The sequence below is a fragment of the Triturus cristatus genome, chromosome 7 (genome assembly GCF_964204655.1).
Source record: "Triturus cristatus chromosome 7, aTriCri1.1, whole genome shotgun sequence".
NCBI lineage: Eukaryota > Metazoa > Chordata > Amphibia > Caudata > Salamandridae > Triturus > Triturus cristatus.
In genome coordinates, this window is record NC_140590.1 from 1850733382 (window position 1) to 1850754020 (window position 20639).

Here is a 20639-nt window from a genome sequence, read left to right on the forward strand (position 1 = left end):
AGAGGACGAGGAGGACGACTGCAAAGGAGGAGGAGGACGACGACGGCAGAGAAGGAGGAGGACGACGGCAGAGGAGGACGACGGCAGCGGAGGAGGAGGAGGACGACGGCAGAGGAGGAGGAGGAGGACGACAACGGCAGAGGACGACGACAACGGCAGAGGAGGAGGACGATGACAGCAGAGGAAGAGGACGGCGGAGGAGGAGGACGACGGCAGGGGAGGAGGAGGAGGACGACGGCAGAGGAGGAGGAGGACGACCGCAGAGGAGGAGTAGAATAGCGGAGGAGTAGAACAGCGGAGGAGGAGTAGAACAGTGGAGGAGGAGCACAGCGGAGGAGGAGGAGTAGAACAGCAGAGGAGGAGGAGTAGAACAGCAAAGGAGGAGGAGGAGAACAGCAGAGGAGGGGGAGAACAGCGGAGGAGGACAGCGGAGGAGGAGGAGTAGAACAGCGGAGGAGGAGGAGAACAGCGGGAGAACAGCGGAGGAGGAGGAGGAGGAGCAGGAGGAGAACAGCGGAGGAGGATGAGGAGGAGTAGAACAGCGGAGGAGGAGGAGTAGAACAGCGTAGGAGGAGGAGGAGGAGTAGAACAGTGGAGGAGGAGGAGAACAGCGGAGGAGGAGGAGAACAGCGGAGGAGGGGGAGAACAGCGGAGGAGGGGGAGAACAGCGGAGAAGGGGGAGAACAGCGGAGGAGGGGGAGAACAGCGGAGGAGGGGGAGAACAGCGGAGGAGGAGGAGGACAGTGGAGGAGGAGGAAGGCGGAGGAGGAGGAGGAGTAGAACAGCGGAGGAGGAGGTCGACAGCGGAGGAGGTGGTCGACCACAGCAGAGGAGGAGGAGGAGGAGGACGACAGCAGAGGAGGAGGAGGAGGACGACGGCAGAGGAGGAGGAGGACGACGGCAGAGGAGGAGGAGGACGACGGCAGAGGAGGAGGAGGACGACGGCAGAGGAGGAGGACAATGGCAGAGGAGGAGGACGACGGCAGAGGACGAGGACGACGGCAGAGGAGGAGGAGGACGAGGACAACAGCAGAGGAGTAGGAGGACGAGGACGACAGCCGAGGAGAAGGAGGACGACAGCAGAGGAGGAGGAGGAGTAGAACAGCAGAGGAGGAGGAGGAGAACAGCAGAGGAGGGGGAGAACAGCGTAGGAGGACAGCAGAGGAGGAGGAGTAGAACAGCGGAGGAGGATGAGAACAGCTGGAGAACAGCGGAGGAGGAGGAGGAGGAGGAGGAGGAGAACAGCGGAGGAGGATGAGGAGGAGTAGAACAGCGGAGGAGGAGGAGGACGACGGCAGAGGAGGAGGAGGACGACGACGGCAGAGGAGGAGGAGGAGGACGACGGCAGAGGAGGAGGAGGAGGACGACGGCAGAGGAGGAGGAGGACGAGGACGACAGCAGAGGAGGAGGAGGACGAAAGCAGAGGAGGAGGAGGAGTAGAACAGCGTAGGAGGAGGAGGAGGAGGAGTAGAACAGCGTAGGAGGAGGAGGAGGAGTAGAACAGTGGAGGAGGAGGAGGAGTAGAACAGCGGAGGAGGAGGAGAACAGCGGAGGAGGGGGAGAACAGCGGAGGAGGGGGAGAACAGCGGAGGAGGGGGTGAACAGCGGAGGAGGGGGAGAACAGCAGAGGAGAAGTAGAACAGCAGAGGAGGAGGACGACGGCAGAGGAGGAGGAGGACGACGGCAGAGGAGGAGGAGGACGACGGCAGAGGAGGAGGAGGAGGACGACGGCAGAGGAGGAGGAGGACGACGGCAGAGGAGGAGGAGGAGGAGGACGACGGCAGAGGAGGAGGAGGACGACGGCAGAGGAGGAGAAGGACGATGGCAGAGGAGGAGGAGGACGACGGCAGAGGAGGAGAAGGACGACGGCAGTGGAGGAGGAGGACGACGGCAGTGGAGGAGGAGGACGACGGCAGAGGAGGAGGACGACGGCAGAGGAGGAGGACGACGGCAGAGGAGGAGGACGACGGCAGAGGAGGACGACGACGACGGCAGAGGAGGAGGACGACGGCAGAGGAGGAGGACGACAGCAGAGGAGGAGGAGGAGTAGAACAGCGGAGGAGGAGGAGGAGTAGAACAGCAGAGGAGGAGGAGGAGGACGACGGCAGAGGAGGAGAAGGACGACGGCAGTGGAGGAGGAGGACGACGGCAGAGGAGGAGGACGACGGCAGAGGAGGAGGACGACGGCAGAGGAGGAGGAGGACGACGGCAGAGGAGGAGGAGGACGACGGCAGAGGAGGAGGACGACAGCAGAGGAGGAGGAGGAGTAGAACAGCGGAGGAGGAGTAGAACAGCGGAGGAGGAGGAGGAGTAGAACAGCGGAGGAAGAGGAGGATGACGGCAGAGGAGGAGGGCGACGGCAGAGGAGGAGGAGGACGACGGCGGAGGAGGAGGAGGAGGACGATGACGGCGGAGGAGGAGGAGGTCGACGGCAGAGGAGGAGGAGGAGGATGACAACGGCAGAGGAGGAGGAGGAGGAGGACGATGACGGCAGAGGAGGAGGACGGCGGAGGAGGAGGAGGACGGCGGAGGAGGAGGACGGCGGAGGAGGAGGAGGAGGACGACGGCAGAGGAGGAGGAGGACGACGGCAGAGGAGGAGGAGGAGGACGACAGCAGAGGAGGAGGAGGAGTAGAACAGCAGAGGAGCAGGAGGAGGAGTAGAACAGCAGAAGAGGAGGAGGAGTAGAACAACAGGAGGAGGAGGAGTAGAACAGCAGAGGAGGAGGAGGAGGAGTAGAACAGCAGAGGAGAAGGAGGAGTAGAACAGCGGAGGAGGAGGAGGAGTAGAACAGCAGAGGAGGAGGAGGAGGAGGAGGAGGAGGAGGAGGAGTAGAACAGCAGAGGAGGAGGAGGAGTAGAACAGCAGAGGAGGAGGAGTGGGACAGCGGAGGAGGAGTAGGAGGACGATGGCAGCAGAGGAGGAGTAAGAGTACAGCAGAGGAGGAGGAGGAGGAGGAGGAGGAGGAGTAGAACGATGACAGCGGAGGAGGAGGAGAAGAAAGACGACAGCAGAGGAGGAGGAGTAGAACGACGACAGCAGAGGAGGAGGAGGAGTACAGCGGAGGAGGAGGAGGAAGAGTACAGCAGAGGAGGAGTACAGCAGAGGAGGAGGAGGACGACGACAGCAGAGGAGGAGGAGGAGGATGACGGCAGAGGAGGAGGAGGAGGATGACGGCAGAGGAGGAGGAGGAGGAGGACGACGGCAGAGGAGGAAGAGGAGGACGACGGCAGAGGAGGAGGAGTACAGCAGAGGAGGAGGAGGAGTACAGCAGAGGAGGAGGAGGAGTAGAATAGAGGAGGAGGAGGAGTAGTAGGATGACGACTGCAGAGGAGGAGGAGAAGTAGAAGTACAGCAGAGGAGGAGGAGAAGAACAATAGTTACTTACCTGTAATCTGTGGTTCTCCAGTATTGGTGTCTTTCATAGATTCACATGCCTGAATCATTCCCCGTCGTCGGAGTGGGAGTCCCACGGTACATAAAAAAGCAATAATTATGCATATACCAAACGAAAAACCTTGGTAACCTGAACCAGGAAGTAAAGTAGCCTAAGCTACAAGGGAAAAAACTTCCACAGCTATGACTATCACTGTCATTATATACAGTCCAAACTGCAGCCAATCAGGCGACAGCACCCATCAGAATGTTCTCCTCAGAGGCTCAGGCTGTCAGATTTTCTCGCACAGGAGTGAAGTAATATACCATAGCCTAAAAAGCCTCTGAGGGGAGGTGGGCGGGTTGCATGTGAATCTATGAAAGACACCAATACTGGAGAACCACAGATTACAGGTAAGTAACTATTGTTCTTCTCCAGTATTTGGGGTGTCTTTCATAGATTCACATGCCTGAATCAGAGTAGATAGCAGTACATAACCTTTTGCTCATAAGACGCCACCTTTATATATATATATATATATATACATTATGAAACAGTATAACCATACGGAAATACACATGTGTTTCAATTTATGCAAAACAATTTCACATCACAAAAAGCGTCTTATAAAAGCATAGCGGAGGAGGGAAAACAGAGGCTCACCTTATTTGAAAAGATTACGTAGAACAGCTTGTCCCACTGAACCATCCGCATCACTTGCAGCTTCCAAACAGTAGTGTCTGGTAAACGTATGGCAGCTGGACCATGTTGCCGCTTTACAGATCTGGTGAAGAGGCACACCGGCGAAAAGAGCTGTAGATGACGAGATTGCTCTCGTAGAGTGTGCTCTTGGGGTCGCTTGTGGTGGTCTTCCAGCTTGATCATGGCATAAACAAATTGCAGCTGAGATCCAACGAGCTATGGTTGGCTTTGATACTGAATGGCCTTGACGTGGTCTGCCATAAGCTACCAAGAGCTGGTCCGATTTGCGCAGCGGTGCTGTACGTTGTAAGTAAAACTTCAGACATCTCTTGATGTCTAGGGAATGCAAGGCCCTTTCTGCAGCTGTTTGCGGATTTGGAAAGAACGTTTTCAAAACTATGGGTTCATTAAGATGGAAATCCGTCGGGACCTTTGGCATAAATTTTGGATTAGTGCGCAGCACCACAGAATCAGATGTGAATTGCAGAAAGGGTGGATGAATAGTGAACGCTTGAAGGTCACTAACCCTTCTTGTAGAAGTTAGAGCCAATAATAAAGAAACCTTCCAAGAAAGGAACTTTAGATCCGCCTTGTGGATGGGCTCGAAAGGATGCCTCATAAGTTGTGACAGCACTGTATTAAGGTGCCAAGAAGGAGGCGGACGCCGAATAGGCGGAAACATCCTAAATAGCCCCTTAAAAAATTGCTGGATGACTCTGTTGGAATAGAGAGAGTTAGTACCATCCTGTCGGAATCTTGAAATTGCAGCCAAGAACACCTTCAAAGTAGAGTGGGAAAGACCAGACCTCGCCAATTGTAGAAAGAAAGGTAGAAGTTGTTCCGGCTTTGCGTGGATCGGATGGAGATTAACGGATTGACACCACATGCAAAACCTCTTCCACTTTAGTTTGTAGGTCTTAACAGTTGCTGGTGCTCGAGCATTGGCCAAAACCTCTTGGCAGTCTGGCGGGATATCTAGGTGTGCAAATTCAAGCTGTTGAGGAGCCATGCCGCTAATCTCAGCGATGCTGGGTCCGGATGACAAATTTGACCGTTCTGAAGGGTCAGAAGATGTGGAATTGGTCGAAATTGTATGGGCTCGGCCTCCGAGAGGAGGAGAAGTTCTGTGAACCAGTACTGGCGGGGCCACCTGGGAGCAATTAAGATTATGCGGCAAGGCTGTTGTTTGATCTTGCGCAGAACTCTTGGAACCAACAGGATCGGTGGAAAGGCGTAAGCAAATATTTGCGACCAATTCATCGAAAAGGCATTCCCCAGCGAGTCTTTGTGGGGAGCCCAGCTTGCAAAGAATGGGCATTTGCGGTTCTGGCTGGTCGCAAAGAGGTCTATATCGGGATGCCCCCATTCGTGAAACACTTCGTCTAGGAATGGTTGGTGTAACTCCCATTCGTGATTCGACGTTGTGGTCCTGCTGAGGGAATCCGCCAGAACATTTGTGATTCCCGGGACGTGAATGGCTTTGAGGTTGATCTTGTGGCGGATCGCCCAATCCCAAATCTCTTGCGCTTGCTGGGATAGGAGGGCCGACCTCGTCCCGCCTTGTTTGTTCACGTAATGCATACTTGTAGTGTTGTCTGTTCCTACAAGTATGCATGCTCCTCGGATGATGGTCTGGAAGGATTTTAGAGCCAGGAATATGGCTCGCAGTTCTAGCAGGTTGATATGCCACTTTCTTTGTTCTAGAGTCCACCTGCCATTGATTGTCATTCCTTGAAGGTGCGCTCCCCAACCCTCGAGGGATGCGTCTGTGGTGACTGTGAACTCCGGCATTTCGACCAGAAATGGGCAACCCTCTTTCAAGTGGTCCATCTGACTCCACCATTGAAAGGCCTCTCGCATTCGCGGGGTGATGTGAATGAGATCCTCGAATGACCCTGTGATCTGAAGCCATTGCAAATTGAGTTCCTCCTGCAACGGTCTCATTCTGTACCGACAGTTGGGAATGAGATGAATGCAAGACGAAATCATCCCTAGGATGTATTTGTATACACGGACTGAAACGCACTCTTTTGATTTTAGAGAGCGCGCAAGATTGCATATTTTGGTTTGCCTTTCTTTTGATACGAAGGCTTTGACCAGATCCGTGTTCAACGTCGCTCCTAGAAACGTTCTTCTTTGCGAAGGAATTAGATGTGATTTCTCCAGATTTGTTGATAGACCCAGGGATTGGAAGAGTAAAAGGCATTTCTGAACATGCTCGGATGCTACCTTGGCGGAACTCGCCTTGATAAGACAGTCGTCCAGGTACGGGAATATCTGAACTCCCTGCAGACGGAGATGCGCAGTCACTGGCGCTATGACCTTTGTGAAGACTCTGGGTGCAGAACGGAGTCCAAATGGGAGGACTTTGAATTGGAAATCCCTGCCAGCCACTCTGAACCGTAGATATTTTCTGTGCCTTGGTAGGATTGGTACGTGAAAATAGGCGTCCTGCAGGTCGAGGGTGGCCATGTAATCTCCCATCGAAAGCAACTGCAGAATTTCTTGGAGCGTCAACATCCGGAACGACATTTTTTTTTAGGAATTGGTTGAGGGCGCGAAGGTCGAGAATTGGACGCCACTCTCCTGATTTTTTCCGGATGAGGAAAAATCTTGAGTTAAAGCCCGTTCCCTTTTGTAAGAGAGGGACTTTTTCTATTGCTCCTTTTTGAATCATCAAATTTATTTGGGAAAAAAGCTCCTTGAGATGAGCAGGGGGTGGACCTTTGGGAGGAGAATTTGGCGGAATCTTTGTGAATTCCAGAGCATGTCCTCTGGATATTATATCTAACACCCACTTGTCTGAGGTAATCTTGGACCAATTTGAATAAAAGTGGGATATTTGACCTCCGATTCTTGTACGTGGGAACGGTAGAGATGGTGGCAGGTGGCTGAACTCATTGCTTCTTACCGGACTCTCGTCCGCGAAAGGACTGCTTCTTACGCGACTGCGAATATTGTTGATTTCGCTGTCCGTAATACTGCTGGCGATAATTCTGAGATCTTTGGTTATACTGAGAGGTTTGAAAGGAACGCTGCTGGTTATTACCTCCCCTGCTAGAGAAGGATCCACGTCCTCTGGCTCCGCGGAAGGTAGATTTTCGGAATTGCAAACTACCCAGGGACCTTGCCGTCTCCGTATCCTTCTTTATTGCCTGTAGCGCTTCATCTACATGTGCACCGAACAAGGATTCGCCATCAAATGGCATGTCTATAATTTTAGACTGCACCTCCTGGCGAAACGATGTGGACTTCAGCCAGCCCTGCCTTCTCAGCACTGCGGCTCCTGCCAGCTGCCTGAAACCAGTTGATGCCACATCCACTGCTGCGTCGATGATCTCCGCAGACGCATACTCTCCTTCCTGCAGGATCTTTATAGCCTCGGATTTTGAAGGCTCCGGTAACATGTCGAGGAAAGGAGAGATGTCGGACCACATCTGTCGGTCGTATCGCCCTAAAATCGCCAGGGAGTTTGCAGCCCGAACTGTGGTGGCTGCCATCGTAGACACTTTCTTTCCTATTGCGTCCAACCTTCTACCATCTCTATCAGGTGGAGCTGATATGGGTGTTGAGGGATTTCTAGCCCGTCTCTGAGCTGCTTGTGCTATAACCGAGTCTGCCTTAGGTTGACCAATGAGGCATGCTGGTGAATTACTTGGGGCTCTATATTTCTTGTCCAGCCTTGGTAACACTGCTGGAAGAGAATTAGGGGTAGCCATCAGTCTCAATCCCTCTTTCCAAATAAAGTCAATGATTGGGATTGCCCGAACCTGCTTCCTTGGTTGGTCCTTGAAGTCATATAGGAAGCAGTCATCTTCCTTTGTTTCCATGGGAATCAGGAATCTCTTGGTCGCTCTTTCCATTAGTGAATGGAAATTCCCAATGTCCACCGGGGGAGAGTCCACCGGAGCTGGAGCACTTGGAGAAGGAGTTTGTACTTGGTAATTATCCCACTCCGACATGATAGATTGATCATCTACCTCTCCTTCCTCCCTTTCATCGTCTGAAACCTGCAATTGCCGAGATGGCAACGGAGAAGGTGGTCTTGGTGACTGGAGCGACGACAATTGTACTCGTGGTCTGGGCGTAGCCGGAAGAGATTCCGCCGTTTCCGAAGGAGGAAAACGTCTATAGTAATCTTGCAACATATACTGCAGATTATCAAGTAGTTCCAACGGCATTTGACCAGACGGCATTGGTGCAGGTGGTGTTGGCTGTGGTTCCATATTAGGATGTTCGTATTGTTCATCCTCATCATCCTCATCTTGATTTTTGATGAGAAGCTCTGATGGACTCCTTGCAGTCCGAAATCTCTCATCTTCTTCGGAGTCGTTATCCTCCGATTGTAAAAGTTGTACCGGTAATTTTAGAGGCGGTATAGCCTCTAAAGACGATCCTCTACGCTGTAGAAGCGTAGATGCTGGTGACCTTTGATCAGACACGACAGACGAAGGAGTCGCAGTCCATACCTGCATATCCATGCAGGTAGATAGTGAAGGTGGTAACACTCCTGTCGACGGAACGAATCCTGACATTACAGCCGATGACGAGGCTGTTTTCGTCGACGAGATGGCATCCGTCGACGATGGGACAATCTTCGTCGACGATGGTGCCGTCGACGAGGTCGTCTTCGTCGACGAGATGGCATCCGTCGACGATGGGACAATCTTCGTCGACGATGGTGCCGTCGACGAGGTCGTCTTCGTCGACGAGGTAGTCTTCGTCGACGAGGGTGTCTTCGACGACGAGGGCGTCTTCGACGACGAGGGCGCCGACGGGGCTTTCCGTGCGGTAGAAAATCTGACAGCCTGAGCCTCTGAGGAGAACATTCTGGTGGGTGCTGTCGCCTGATTGGCTGCAGTTTGGACTGTATATAATGACAGTGATAGTCATAGCTGTGGAAGTTTTTTCCCTTGTAGCTTAGGCTACTTTACTTCCTGGTTCAGGTTACCAAGGTTTTTCGTTTGGTATATGCATAATTATTGCTTTTTTATGTACCGTGGGACTCCCACTCCGACGACGGGGAATGATTCAGGCATGTGAATCTATGAAAGACACCCCAAATACTGGAGAAGTAGGAGTACAGCAGAAGAGGAGGAGAAGTAGAACGATGACGACAGCAGAGGAGGAGGAGGAGAACGACAGCAGAGGAGGAGGAGTAGAACGACGACAGCAGAGGAGGAGGAGGAGGAGGAGTAGAGCAGAGGAGGAGTAGGATGACGACAGCAGAGGAGGAGTAGGAGGACGACGACAGCAAAGGAGGAGGAGAAGTAGGACAGCAGAGGAGGAGGAGGGGAAGTAGGAGTACAGCAGAGGAGGAGTAGGAGGAGGAGTAGAACAACGACGACAGCGGAGGAGGAGGAGTAGAATGACGACAGCAGAGGAGGAGGAGTAGAACGACGACAGCAGAGGAGGAGGAGGAGGAGGAGGAGGAGTAGAACGACGAAGGAGGAGGTGTAGAAGGAGGAGGAGGAGGAGCTCTGTGTTGTACATTGAGGGATGAAGTATGTGATGCTATAAGCAGTGGTGCACGAATGTGCATTGCATTGTACATTGGTAGTATTATTAAGTTCTTACTAAGCACTATTAAGTGCTTTGACATGGCCTCATGTCATCCTGAATGCTGAATCTGCCTGGCTTGAGCTTTATCTGCATGCACAGCCACGCTTGCAACTTGTTTGGATTAATCATGTTCAAGGATTGTTTTTGAGAGAGATCGTTTAATGTACCCTGGAATGCTTTCTTGAGCTTCATCGAGATAAAGGCTGGAACATGCAAGATTGTAGAGGGGATGTGGGAGCTCCTTCCTGCCATGGGATGCTTGCTTGGAAGCTGGCCAGTCCTAGTAAGCTTCCTTTGGTGCAGGGGGAAGGTTTCTCTGACCTAGTGTGAGTTTTGAGACTATAAAGCTGGGGTTTGTTGACAGCTGAGTTAGGAGCTCACTTACAGAGTAGACGTAATGCTGTAAGACAAACTGAACTGGAGTCTCAGTCCCAGTCGAGAGTCCAAGCCAGCTGTGAACAGGCCCCTCAGCGAGAATTGCCAAGGATGTCGAGTGAACGATCGGGTGAGGTGACTTGTTTCTGACTAGTGCCATTGTGATGCGTGGTTCCAGTGGCTGTGGTCATTTGTGGTGTTTGAGCTTTGATTATTGCCATTTTGATGTGTGGCCAGTGGCTTTGATCATTTGAGGTGTTTTCTTTGTGATGTGTGAGTGACTTGAGGTGCACATTCAAAGTAATAATTTGATGTATCTAGTGTATATATCTTTCTGATCTCTTGCAGGACATCCCTTTATATCTGCTTGAGTCTTATCTCATTATTTGCTGCTTGTTTATTCATGCATTTAACTGTTGCATTTACCAATTGTGTTATTCTTGCATGCATATAAACATATATCTCTAAATATATTTGAATGTAATTTTGGCATCTGGGAAAGCCTTTCTGTTAGAGAGCATTGTGTAAAATAAAACCCTAAGCCTTATTCTAAAAGTAGAGTCTTTGCATTTTAGAAAATAAAACTCTTTTCCAAAGGTGTTAGTTGAGTTTCATGTCTCCTGCTTTGTCGTGTGTGTTTTGAGCCACCATGTGGGAGATTCTGTATTATCTGAAATGCGAAGCAAGACAGTCTGTCACACGCTTCCGGTCCCAGGTGTGTTTGCATTTGAAGATCTTGCCTCTGCGGAAAGGTTCAGGGTCCATTTATTGACAGTGAAGTATTAACCCAGGACAAGAGATGTCATTTACTCTTCGAAGGTAAGCAGTCATCTAGTGATGAAATGGAATAAACTAACGGTTCACCTTACGAGAGGAATGCCTGCACGCAAAAAGGTTTCGAAAAACGTTTCGCAGTAAAAGGTTTGTGTAAACTATTTTTGCAGGACAGTTCTTCTGCTAAAAGTGGGTTCCACTGAGACTTATTTCCCACCATGTCTTTTCGCAGGATTTTCTCCTCACAAACTTTGCAAAACATGCAAAGTTTTACAAATATTAAAATCTGCGAAGGAAAGACTTAACAACTTCACACGTTCCTATATAGATGACCAAATTATCATCAAGTAGTGGGAGGATTTGAACCCTACAGCTAGAGGTGGGGGCTCTACAACAAGCACTGAAGACTTCATGTAGAAAACACTTGTGGTTGCAAAGCCTGCAGAAACTCCTGCTTTATATGGGAGCATGAAAGGGGCACCCTCCTCCAATGTGGGATTTCTGATTTTGTGCATCAGTGCTTTGCAACTGCAATAATTGCCATAAACGATTGAAAGGGACTCCTAACTTGAGTTGGTATCAAATTCGCAAAAGGGATGGAGACCCCCCCCCCTCCCCCCTCCCCCCTCAGAAGGACCAGACAGTGGTCCCCTGATGTCATTCCTGAGAAGAAACCTATTTTCCGTAAGTAGTGCCTACCCTATATAGGGACAGAGGCTGCTTTAAAAATAAATCCTGTCAGGAATGCGAACACATGAATGGAGGTCCCCTGACCCTTGTGAACCTCTGCATTTGCAGCCCTTACGAGGGAGAGTGTCGTAAATTGCATCCAGTCTCATTAATATTAATGAGGGAGGAGGTTTTACCAACAAATGGGAACATCCTTTTGTGATGCAACTAATAAGCACATCGGCTGCAATGTAAAATGCTTGGCAGGTCGAAAAACGTTTGTGCACAATTTTCTCTGTGGGCGTCACGGTCAATGATATTTCAGGTCCTAAGCAATGATATCCTGAGCAGGCACTGCTATGGTGTGCTGGAGGAGCAAGAACTCCGAAGAGCCCTCTACAAATACAGGTATACAACATGCAGCAGCACGTTCTCGCCCCCCCCCCCCCCCCCACGTGTAAAGGTTCACAGTAGAAACAGATGGTTGCTGAAGTGTTGGAAAGGGAATGAGGTGGGAGGTTTGCAGAACATACTCACCAACATTCAGGTTGTTCAAGATTTCTGCTTTTTTCTCCGGGGTCAAACTCTCGGTGGCACTGAGATACTCGTAGGCCACAAGATTGCTTTCGATCTTGGCTAGATTCTGCTCGCCGCATCCGGAGGGCATCTGGACCAGGTTATTCAAGTTCCGCATTGAGAGTCCAATCGGATCACCTGGGAGAGGAAGAGGGGTCAGGCACGCGAGCTGCAGGTATCCAGCCACTAATATTGACACCATGTAAGCAAGTATAAACCAGCACACATTGGCATGTGTTACTGTCGGTACACTAGCCTACACTTGTTGATGGGAAGTCAAAGGAAGTGAACATAAGAGGTAACATTGGATGTCCTATGTTCGCAGTGAGTTGAGCATTTCTTGTGTGCAACCTACAGACTTGATTCCCACTGTCATGTGACTACATTAGGCCAGAGCAGCAACACCACCATTATACATGCTCTCGTCTTTAAGTTACCTTCTTTTAGACACAAAGACATTTGACACACACTTTGTTGCATCGCTGTGCAGGATAATAGTCTCTTAAACCGCATTGCTTACATATCTACTTCATAGGCCCATCACCAGACCTTGAACATTATGTACAAGGGCAAAGTTCACTATGCAAAGTATTATCTGTTCGGTGACAGATATCGCAAGAAAATTAATAATAGCAGCTTGACTGGGGCTTCTGCATGGCAACATGGGTGATATTTATATTTATACAGCATCACATCCTTGTTTAGTTAGAGGATCATTTCACGGACATTGAGAGGTCACTACATGCCGGAATTCCAGCCCAGTGGATTCCAGTCAACCTATAGCAAGGGATGCTGCCCAGTTATCTACCAAGACGGGCCACTAGAGGGCAAATAACCACAGGTAATGGCCGACTTGGACCTTCACACTTTCAAATTCGATAAACTGAGTAACATGGTCTTTCAGTAACACTTCTTTCGAGCCGTGCTACTGACAGCAAAACTGTGGTACAAGATGTGGCTCTTGGTCTCACTGTTCCCAGACTGCCTCTGCATTGAACAAGCTTGAGGGCACAGTATGGTTCTTGTAAGGCTGTTACTGGCTCACAAGGCAGGTGCTCAAGGACAGATGCTGCTATTAACACAAAGGCACACCTTGCTTATACTGATGGCTCTTTGTGGTTGTGTCCACGTATGCTGTTGTTCGAATACATTTCCACACATTAGCTGCCCTCATTTGCTGGATTATTTCAAGATGAACGTTTTATGTAATCCTCCTGACGTAGCCTCAACTTGTCTGATTATAAGAGGACGACGCTGCTCGCAGTGATTTACCTGCCAAGGAATCGACAAATTCAAAGTAATCTCCATAGCTATGTGGCCCTCCAACAGAACGTCGACTCGTTTATGACGCCCAACAAAAATACAGACTCGAGAGACCGGACTACCACTGTAGCATGAAGGGAAGTATGCATAGGGTAAGTATAGTTTTGTCAAAGGACACAGACATGCAGTTAAGATTAGTAAATATATACAGTAGCGATTACTCCTAAATCCACATCAACGCACTTTGATAAGATGTATCCTCCTGGCGTGGACAGTAACAAATCTACTCTTACCCATCTACACTCACCTTCACCGTATAGTGGTAGTCCATATTCTGCAGTCGATACTTTTGGTGTGCATAATCCGGCATCCAGCCCAGTTTGGGATCTTAACTAAGCATCCCTGCGACCGACACTGGATCCGAGGGAGCCCTGACGGGTGAGCCATCAGGTGAAGCAGCTTCCCCAGTCCTTGGTCTATTGCTGAAGGCTGAGCTCTACAGGCTCTACAGGATTAAAATCAGCATCCTGGGGTTAAATGCACGCCAAGCCTCCGGGATTGCGACAGCAATATTCCCAAACTCTCAACTTTCACAACTAGTCTTTCCTGAGTTGGAGTCTTTGTTTGGACACAGCAAGCAATTTTACAGTAATGTAAACAGTACAAATTCAATTAAAGTGTTATTGAACCAAGGGAGGCTCCAACTCATTCCCATTTTGCCATGTACCCCTTTTTGGAGAGCTCACAGCCCCTCTGAGGGGCCACTTTTATGGAGAGGCCAGGATTAATCTTCAATCACATACACATTATTGGTTGAGGTGGGGGCAGACTTTATAAACTAACTGGGTGAACATAGCAAAGTACTTCACCATGTACCTTACTAGCTCTCTCTCCCCACCATCGGAGTGAGTCCACTGCTGAGACAATGACACAAGTTCACATTTTGGTAAATCAAGCCATACCAAGAGTCATTGTTGGAAGTCCAAAAATAAAAACGACTTGCAATCCACCGTTTTAAGCCTACCAGCCCATTTCAGAGCTATTGAGATTGCAGCAGAATGAAGGCACTCGATGGTGCAGGAGAGAGACCTTCATTCGGAGTCTTAGAAGCGCTAAACCTGCCTCACCACAATGAAATGATGTAACCTCGTCGCCAGTCTCCGCTCTCGCTTCCCGTCAAAACAGCCAGGATCATTCTTGCCCCCTCATTGCAGGGGAGGCTACAAGTACTAAAGACAAGCGACCACCATATAAGACAGCCCTCCTTACTCACCTAGACAGGTGATGTGCGCTCGGGCAGAATCTGCGACCACGTTTGATGGCAATTTCAAGTCGATGGTTTCTGAGGATGGGCCGTCTGCAAAAGATCACACATGTAAGCAAAAACCAGTTAAAACACTGCCGACGTCTGGACTAGTTCATACACCAGTTCACCCGACCATTCTCTGACCCCAAGGGGCTCCCCATTCTCTTATTCCACCAATTCCTTATGTGTTTTTGGTGTCATTTACATGCACAATGGTTGTTAATCAAGCCCATGTACTAGAATCGATAGAGAAAATGTAACTCCCTCTGTGGTAGGGTTGACTATCCTTCTTACAGCCTCAAATTTGTCACAATCTTTGAGGAGCTTTTGGACGTTGAGGTCCGCTAGCAGTAGGAGCTCTCTCAAGTTGCTCTTCATGAATAGATCTCCCGTTTATCGCCCAAAAGTGGTCGACATCTGTCAGCCCAGTGCACCCTCCTCTCCGAAACCAAACTCATGGCTGAATCTACTGACTGCGGGGCCCGATTCACAGAACTAACTTACTACAAAATCCTAAACTTACTACCATTTTGGTATTCACAGAAGGCACTTACTCATTTTGGTATTCACAGAAGGCACTTACTCATGGAGTATGTGCCTTCTGTGAAGAGACAAAATCCTAAACGTACTACCATTTACTCATTTTGGTAAAGTTAGTTCTGGGAATCAGGCCCTCCCTGCGTCTTGGTGGCTTCTCAAGTGCTTTAATTTCAGCGGAATAAAAAAAAAAAAATGTTAACTGAGCTGATCAGTCCCAAGTCCATTTCTGAGACTTAGAGCAGTTTTACTCCCTAGGACTGCCAGGAGAAGCTTTCCCTTAGTTACAGATGACAACGCTGGGCAAGTCCTTCTCAACCAGTTCAAACCCAGTCTTAACCAGAAACCACAGAGTCCCCACCACCGCAGATCCTGTGATTACACACGACCAGGATGACTTGGAGGTCTTCCACTTGGATTCCTCACAGTAAAGAAAATAAAGCTTTTCTTGATATCCTGGGAATGGCAGATGACGCTACAAGTATGCATGATCTAGCGCTAGATTGAGGGTCAGCCCCCCCACCCATTCCCATGTCCTCCCTCTGTCTCTCGCTCGGTCTCCTTCCATCGGGGCTCAGAAAACCCACTCTACTCCCAGCTCCAAGATGCCCGCTGTGTAGGAGGCAAAGGTGAGTTTTCTGGGACAAAGTACCAGGCTATCTGTACTGAAGAGTGCATTTCTTCACTGCTGTTATCTGCTGAAGAGGCACAGCTTGATAAGGCCAACATTTCAAGAGTGGGTCTGGGTTCAGGGGTAGCTCAATTGATCCTTTAGTGAGAGTTAAAGGCCGCCTACCTTTGGTGCAGACAAGAGCGCTCTGCGTCTCTTCGCGTTCAATGCCTTCTGGCTGTTCATGGGAAGAAAGAAGACGAGGTAAGGTACGGTGGGTAAGGTGCATAAACCGAGAACATTCCTATCACTGTGTACTGGGCTCAGGGCAGAGGAATATTCAACACTCTGACAGATGCTTTTTCATGGCCAGACATAGCCAACAAATCTTCCCTCAGTGTGTACCCCAGCCCCAAATGCAGACCTCTTGTAGAAACCTTCCGCACAAACAGTCTCCTGACTGGAGGAAACGTCTCTTTAAGAAAATTAATTCTTATTTAAATAACATAATAGCATTAGTCACTCGATGCACTGGTTTTTATTTTGAAATAATGTTGAGTCTATGGACCAGATAGATCATGGTTTTAATCACAATTTCCGAGCAGGATTTAAGACTGGAATATAATTTTGCTAAACGACCCATGTACTAGTAGGTTGGTTCCTAAACTTCCGAATCAGTGGGTTGCAATTGAACTTCACAATTATTATTCATTAATGACGTAGGGAATTGTGACTCACTAAGAATGGATACAGTCACAGGGATGGTGGCCTGTAAGGGTCAGCAGACCACCACGTCTGATCACATTTAAATAAAGAAATTTTAAGCAGCCCGATTTCCTTAAAGGAAACAGAATTTCTTGAAAAAAAAATACAAAAAAAGTTTTGAAACTTTTAGAGAGTTGACAGTGGTCCCCTTAACATTTTCAACAATTCATAAAGGGGAAGGGACCCAAGGTGGACCCCTCTTCCCATATGCAAATTAGTTACCATTCTAACTTGGGAGCCAGCAGCTTCAAGGATTTGCGACCAGAATTCTGGTAGCAAAACCATTGATAAATCTGGCTTCCATTTGATATTCGGGATGACGCCCAAAACACACTCCTTCCAAAAACCAACTCAGTATCCAGCTACAAACCTATTCTAGGAGACAGTAAAACGTTAGACTCCAAGTGGATTTCATGCATGGCCAAACACTTTCAAGGTCGCAAACCCCAAATCAGAGTGCTTGCCACCACAAAATGTTTTGCACGTTTGGACATATGGGGAAAAGTTTGAATGGCTTTGTTTGAATGGTTCCGGTTCTAATCCTGTGGTGCAAAAGCAAATCCTTCAGCAATGCCCACCTGCACTGAAACAGGCATTGGTTCAAATGACCATTTACTCCATCCCTCACCCCAAGTCCTCACCTTAGGCTGTCTTTCCCAATCTTCATCTGTTACTCCATGAATCCCTGATAGTAATTCCAAGTCTAGTCCAATCTCCTACCCTCATTGAAACTTACTTTGATTTTACCTCACCAATTGCTTGGTTCAGGACCTACTATCCCTTGATCAATGCTGAAAGCATGGTGTTTGGAGCTGTGCATACCTCAACCAGCATCTGCTTGATCAAGGTGTCCTTGTAGCGTGCGGTGGTGCTGGCCCCCGCATTGCACGAGCTGTCGTCGATCGTCTCTGCAGAAGCTGTGATATTTAGGGTGCCTAAAACATAGAAAGAAAAAATGTTTTTGCATGTGCCTTCAAGGTGGCTGGTGGTGAAAGGCACACCAATGAGACTTAGAAGTTTAAACACTATTTTATGTAAAGTTTAAAAAAAACAACAAAAAAAAACAGACAACCAAGCCTGTTTGCCGATGTTAAACACCTTCCTTTAAAGTGAAGTTTGTGGTGCAATACTTGCTCCATCAGGCTTGAAACCCCCCACAAAACACACAAACCGAATCTCGTACCCATCTTTTCCAGGCAGATTGTGCCAGCTCTGGTATCATCATACATTATACTCCGACCCTGGCTACCTGGCCCAAGAGGGCTTTGGAACATCTTTCCATCTTCATAAATTCAGGAAAACATCCAGTGTCAGCCCATAAGGAGTACAAAGCCCAGGTCAGTCTGGTTATGGTGAACTCACAGTTGTGATATACCATCTCCCTGTACTTTGCAGTTTTTCACACTTCTAGGCGGATCACTCCAGCTTCTGCCGCTCAACGGAGGGACTAATGCTTGGCCATTGAAGAGGGAATCTACAACTCATCCTGCTCTTAAGGAAATTTACTAAAAGACTTCCCAAGTGTCCATTGGACAAAAGGTCTCAATAGATCACCTCTGCCAGCTGGAATATAACCCGACAGCCAGACACTATGTCCAATCTAAATTAACGCTGGCCAGCAAAGTTAGTTTAGGCTTCACACGTGCATAAAAATGTGCCCCTCGCAACAGCTTCAAACGGAGGCGGAGACGATTTACCAGCACTTCGCTGCTTGGTGCAGAAAGTTTTTCATCAAATGTTCGTGCAAATCTGTCACTCTATGTCCAATGGGCTTGAGCTATCTTTAAGGAGCAATGGATTTGAATAAAAATAAAATGGTCTTCAAACTTTACTGCCTGCCCTTGCCTCCCATGTAAAATAATTTCAGGAGAGCCCCCACTCAAATATACAAATTCACAGTTCTGCTATAAAATACAATTCTTAAACTAGCTCCCAGTATTTAAGAGGCTTGATGGCACACATTACGAAATGTAAAGCAGACTTGTCGCATTGTTTTTCGACTTTCCGCGACAGACATAAGGGTAAACAGCAAGCAAAACACCTCAAATGGGAACTTCCACAGACAGGGTTCGGTCTTATTTCAATTGACACATTTCCAGATTTTATGGCCTGTCTTGTTCTACAATAAGCCCTAAAAATGACATTTAAAATATTATCAAAGTACCCAAACTGTCAGGGGAAAGATGTCCAATAAATTGAGCTGGTAACTAACCTCATGCAACTTTCCACACCTCCAGCCAGTCCTGGGATTTCATCCTAAGCCCTGCCTAAGTTGGAATTTAGGTCCAACTCTTAAAGTGTTGCGTATCAAACCGCAAGTCCCAAAATGCAGTGTGTTGTTGGCTAGTGTTCCAGGACTGGTTGAAAACCGTGGATAGGAAACGTGGCTACTTTGCAGCTCTGGACATATTTACACATTGTAGGTATATATTTTGTTATGTATAGCGAAATGGTAACAGTTCCTAATGGGAAGAAGGTAGATACTCAGTAACCCAAGTGTGGTTAAGAGTAGGGTATAGGTGTCTCCAAAGGATGGTTGAGTGTGCTCGTAAGTGTGAGAACTCCTAATATCTTTTTTACCCTCGCACACTCTTGCGAGTGTAAAGCATCATCATTGGGCGGTGCTCCTCGTGGGGGTGGCGCTGCAGTCCCTCATGGGCTCTCCAAGAGAGCTCTTTGTTGGAGATCTTTTGTTGAACCAACTTTTATTGATTTTAACGGTCGTGCAAAAGGCCATACACAGCTTGTTCGCCTACAACCATATAGGCCGGCAGCAGGTGACTAATCATTGTCAGGAGCAGAGGCACATAAATTAGCACAAGTAACATCACCTATAGCCCAAAAACCGGCCCCCACAAAGACATTTACTCTCAGAGGCTCCCGCCTTAATGGCGTCGAGCCCTCAGTAAACCTCCCGCCCAGCAACCCTGCATAGACAGTTCATAAAGGGCAGAAACTCATGGCTATTAGAATGTCACAATTGTCACGGGCCAGCCGGGCAGGTAGCGTTAGGGTAAGACTGCAAGGGCGCCCCCTTCGTGCAATGTAATAGTCATAGCATATTATAGCGAATATCACCTAGAAGAGACGCTGTATAAGTCCAGTAACTTTCATCAATGATGTACAGGGCATTATGCAATTCGGCGTCCGGCAGGCTTTCCACTGCAAGCGCAACTAGGGGTTGAGCCCTCCACCCCCAATATCCAGCAGCCATGCCAGGGCAAAGATACCGCCCCAATCCCTGCATCAACATCAAAGATTGCCAATGCGGCGACCAAACAACCAGGGGGATAGAACAAGGGAAAAGGGAGGGGATGTGAACCATCGCAATGGGCAACAATCATGGCGGGGAGGAAGGGGTGTGCGCTCAATTATCATCATCAGATGGGGGGCTTACGGGGTGCAATCCGCTAACAGCAAGGTCTCCTCCCTTCCAGGCACGCTTTCGCTAGGGAATTATGTTATACCCCCCCTGCGGGATTCCAGAACCCCCCCGGGTCTGTGGGATCTAGCACGTCGTCAAAGAGCTTCAGGGCTCTAAGCCGTGGCGGCTGCAGACGAGCATGCTCTAGCCGCCCCAGGTAATCAACCAAAGGCTTCCAGAGCTTCTTATATTTGGCGTCTTGGAGCTGTAAACGCGCCGTGAGAGACTCCATCGCCACCACATGCCACAGACGAGTAAACCACACGTTTACGGAGGGCGACTCTGGCTTCTTCCTGTAAAGGGCTACTGTTTGTTTTGCAGCGCCCAGCATGTGGAGGCTAAGGTGCCGATCACGGCCAGTCATGGCTCTCAGGGTTGCTGGTCTAATGCCCAGAAGGACCACCAGCGGATCCTCCGGAAGGGGGAACCCGAGTACCTTTTTTACATGGCTGAGGACCTCTTTCCAAAAGATTTTCAGAAGCGGGCATGTCCACCAAATATGTATGGAGTCTCCCTGCGCCTGGGTGCACCGCCAGCACAGGGGAGATGAATTGGGAAACATTTTGTGGAGTCTGGCGGGGGTGTAGTACCATTGGGTCATTACTTTGTAAGCCGATTCCTGTTGGGGAATGCTACGCAAGATTTTAGGGATGTCCCCCCAGAGCCGGGCCCATTGGGCAGGGGTGACGCCTGAGCCAGTA

The 20639-nt window shown here is 49.2% G+C and overlaps 1 protein-coding gene across 1 annotated transcript in view; it reads right to left on the bottom strand.

Moving 5' to 3' along the window:
• The window catches only part of LOC146813443 (ovostatin-like), a 365994-nt gene that overhangs the window by 49335 nt on the left and 296020 nt on the right, over positions 1 to 20639 (bottom strand). The window contains exons 21-24 of the mRNA XM_085620205.1: positions 17337 to 17449; positions 15936 to 15987; positions 14570 to 14653; positions 11995 to 12171 (exon numbers count right to left, since the gene is read on the bottom strand). Of these exons, the coding sequence (XP_085476331.1) occupies positions 11995 to 12171; positions 14570 to 14653; positions 15936 to 15987; positions 17337 to 17449 (426 nt within the window). The remainder of the gene's footprint in view (positions 1 to 11994; positions 12172 to 14569; positions 14654 to 15935; positions 15988 to 17336; positions 17450 to 20639) is intronic.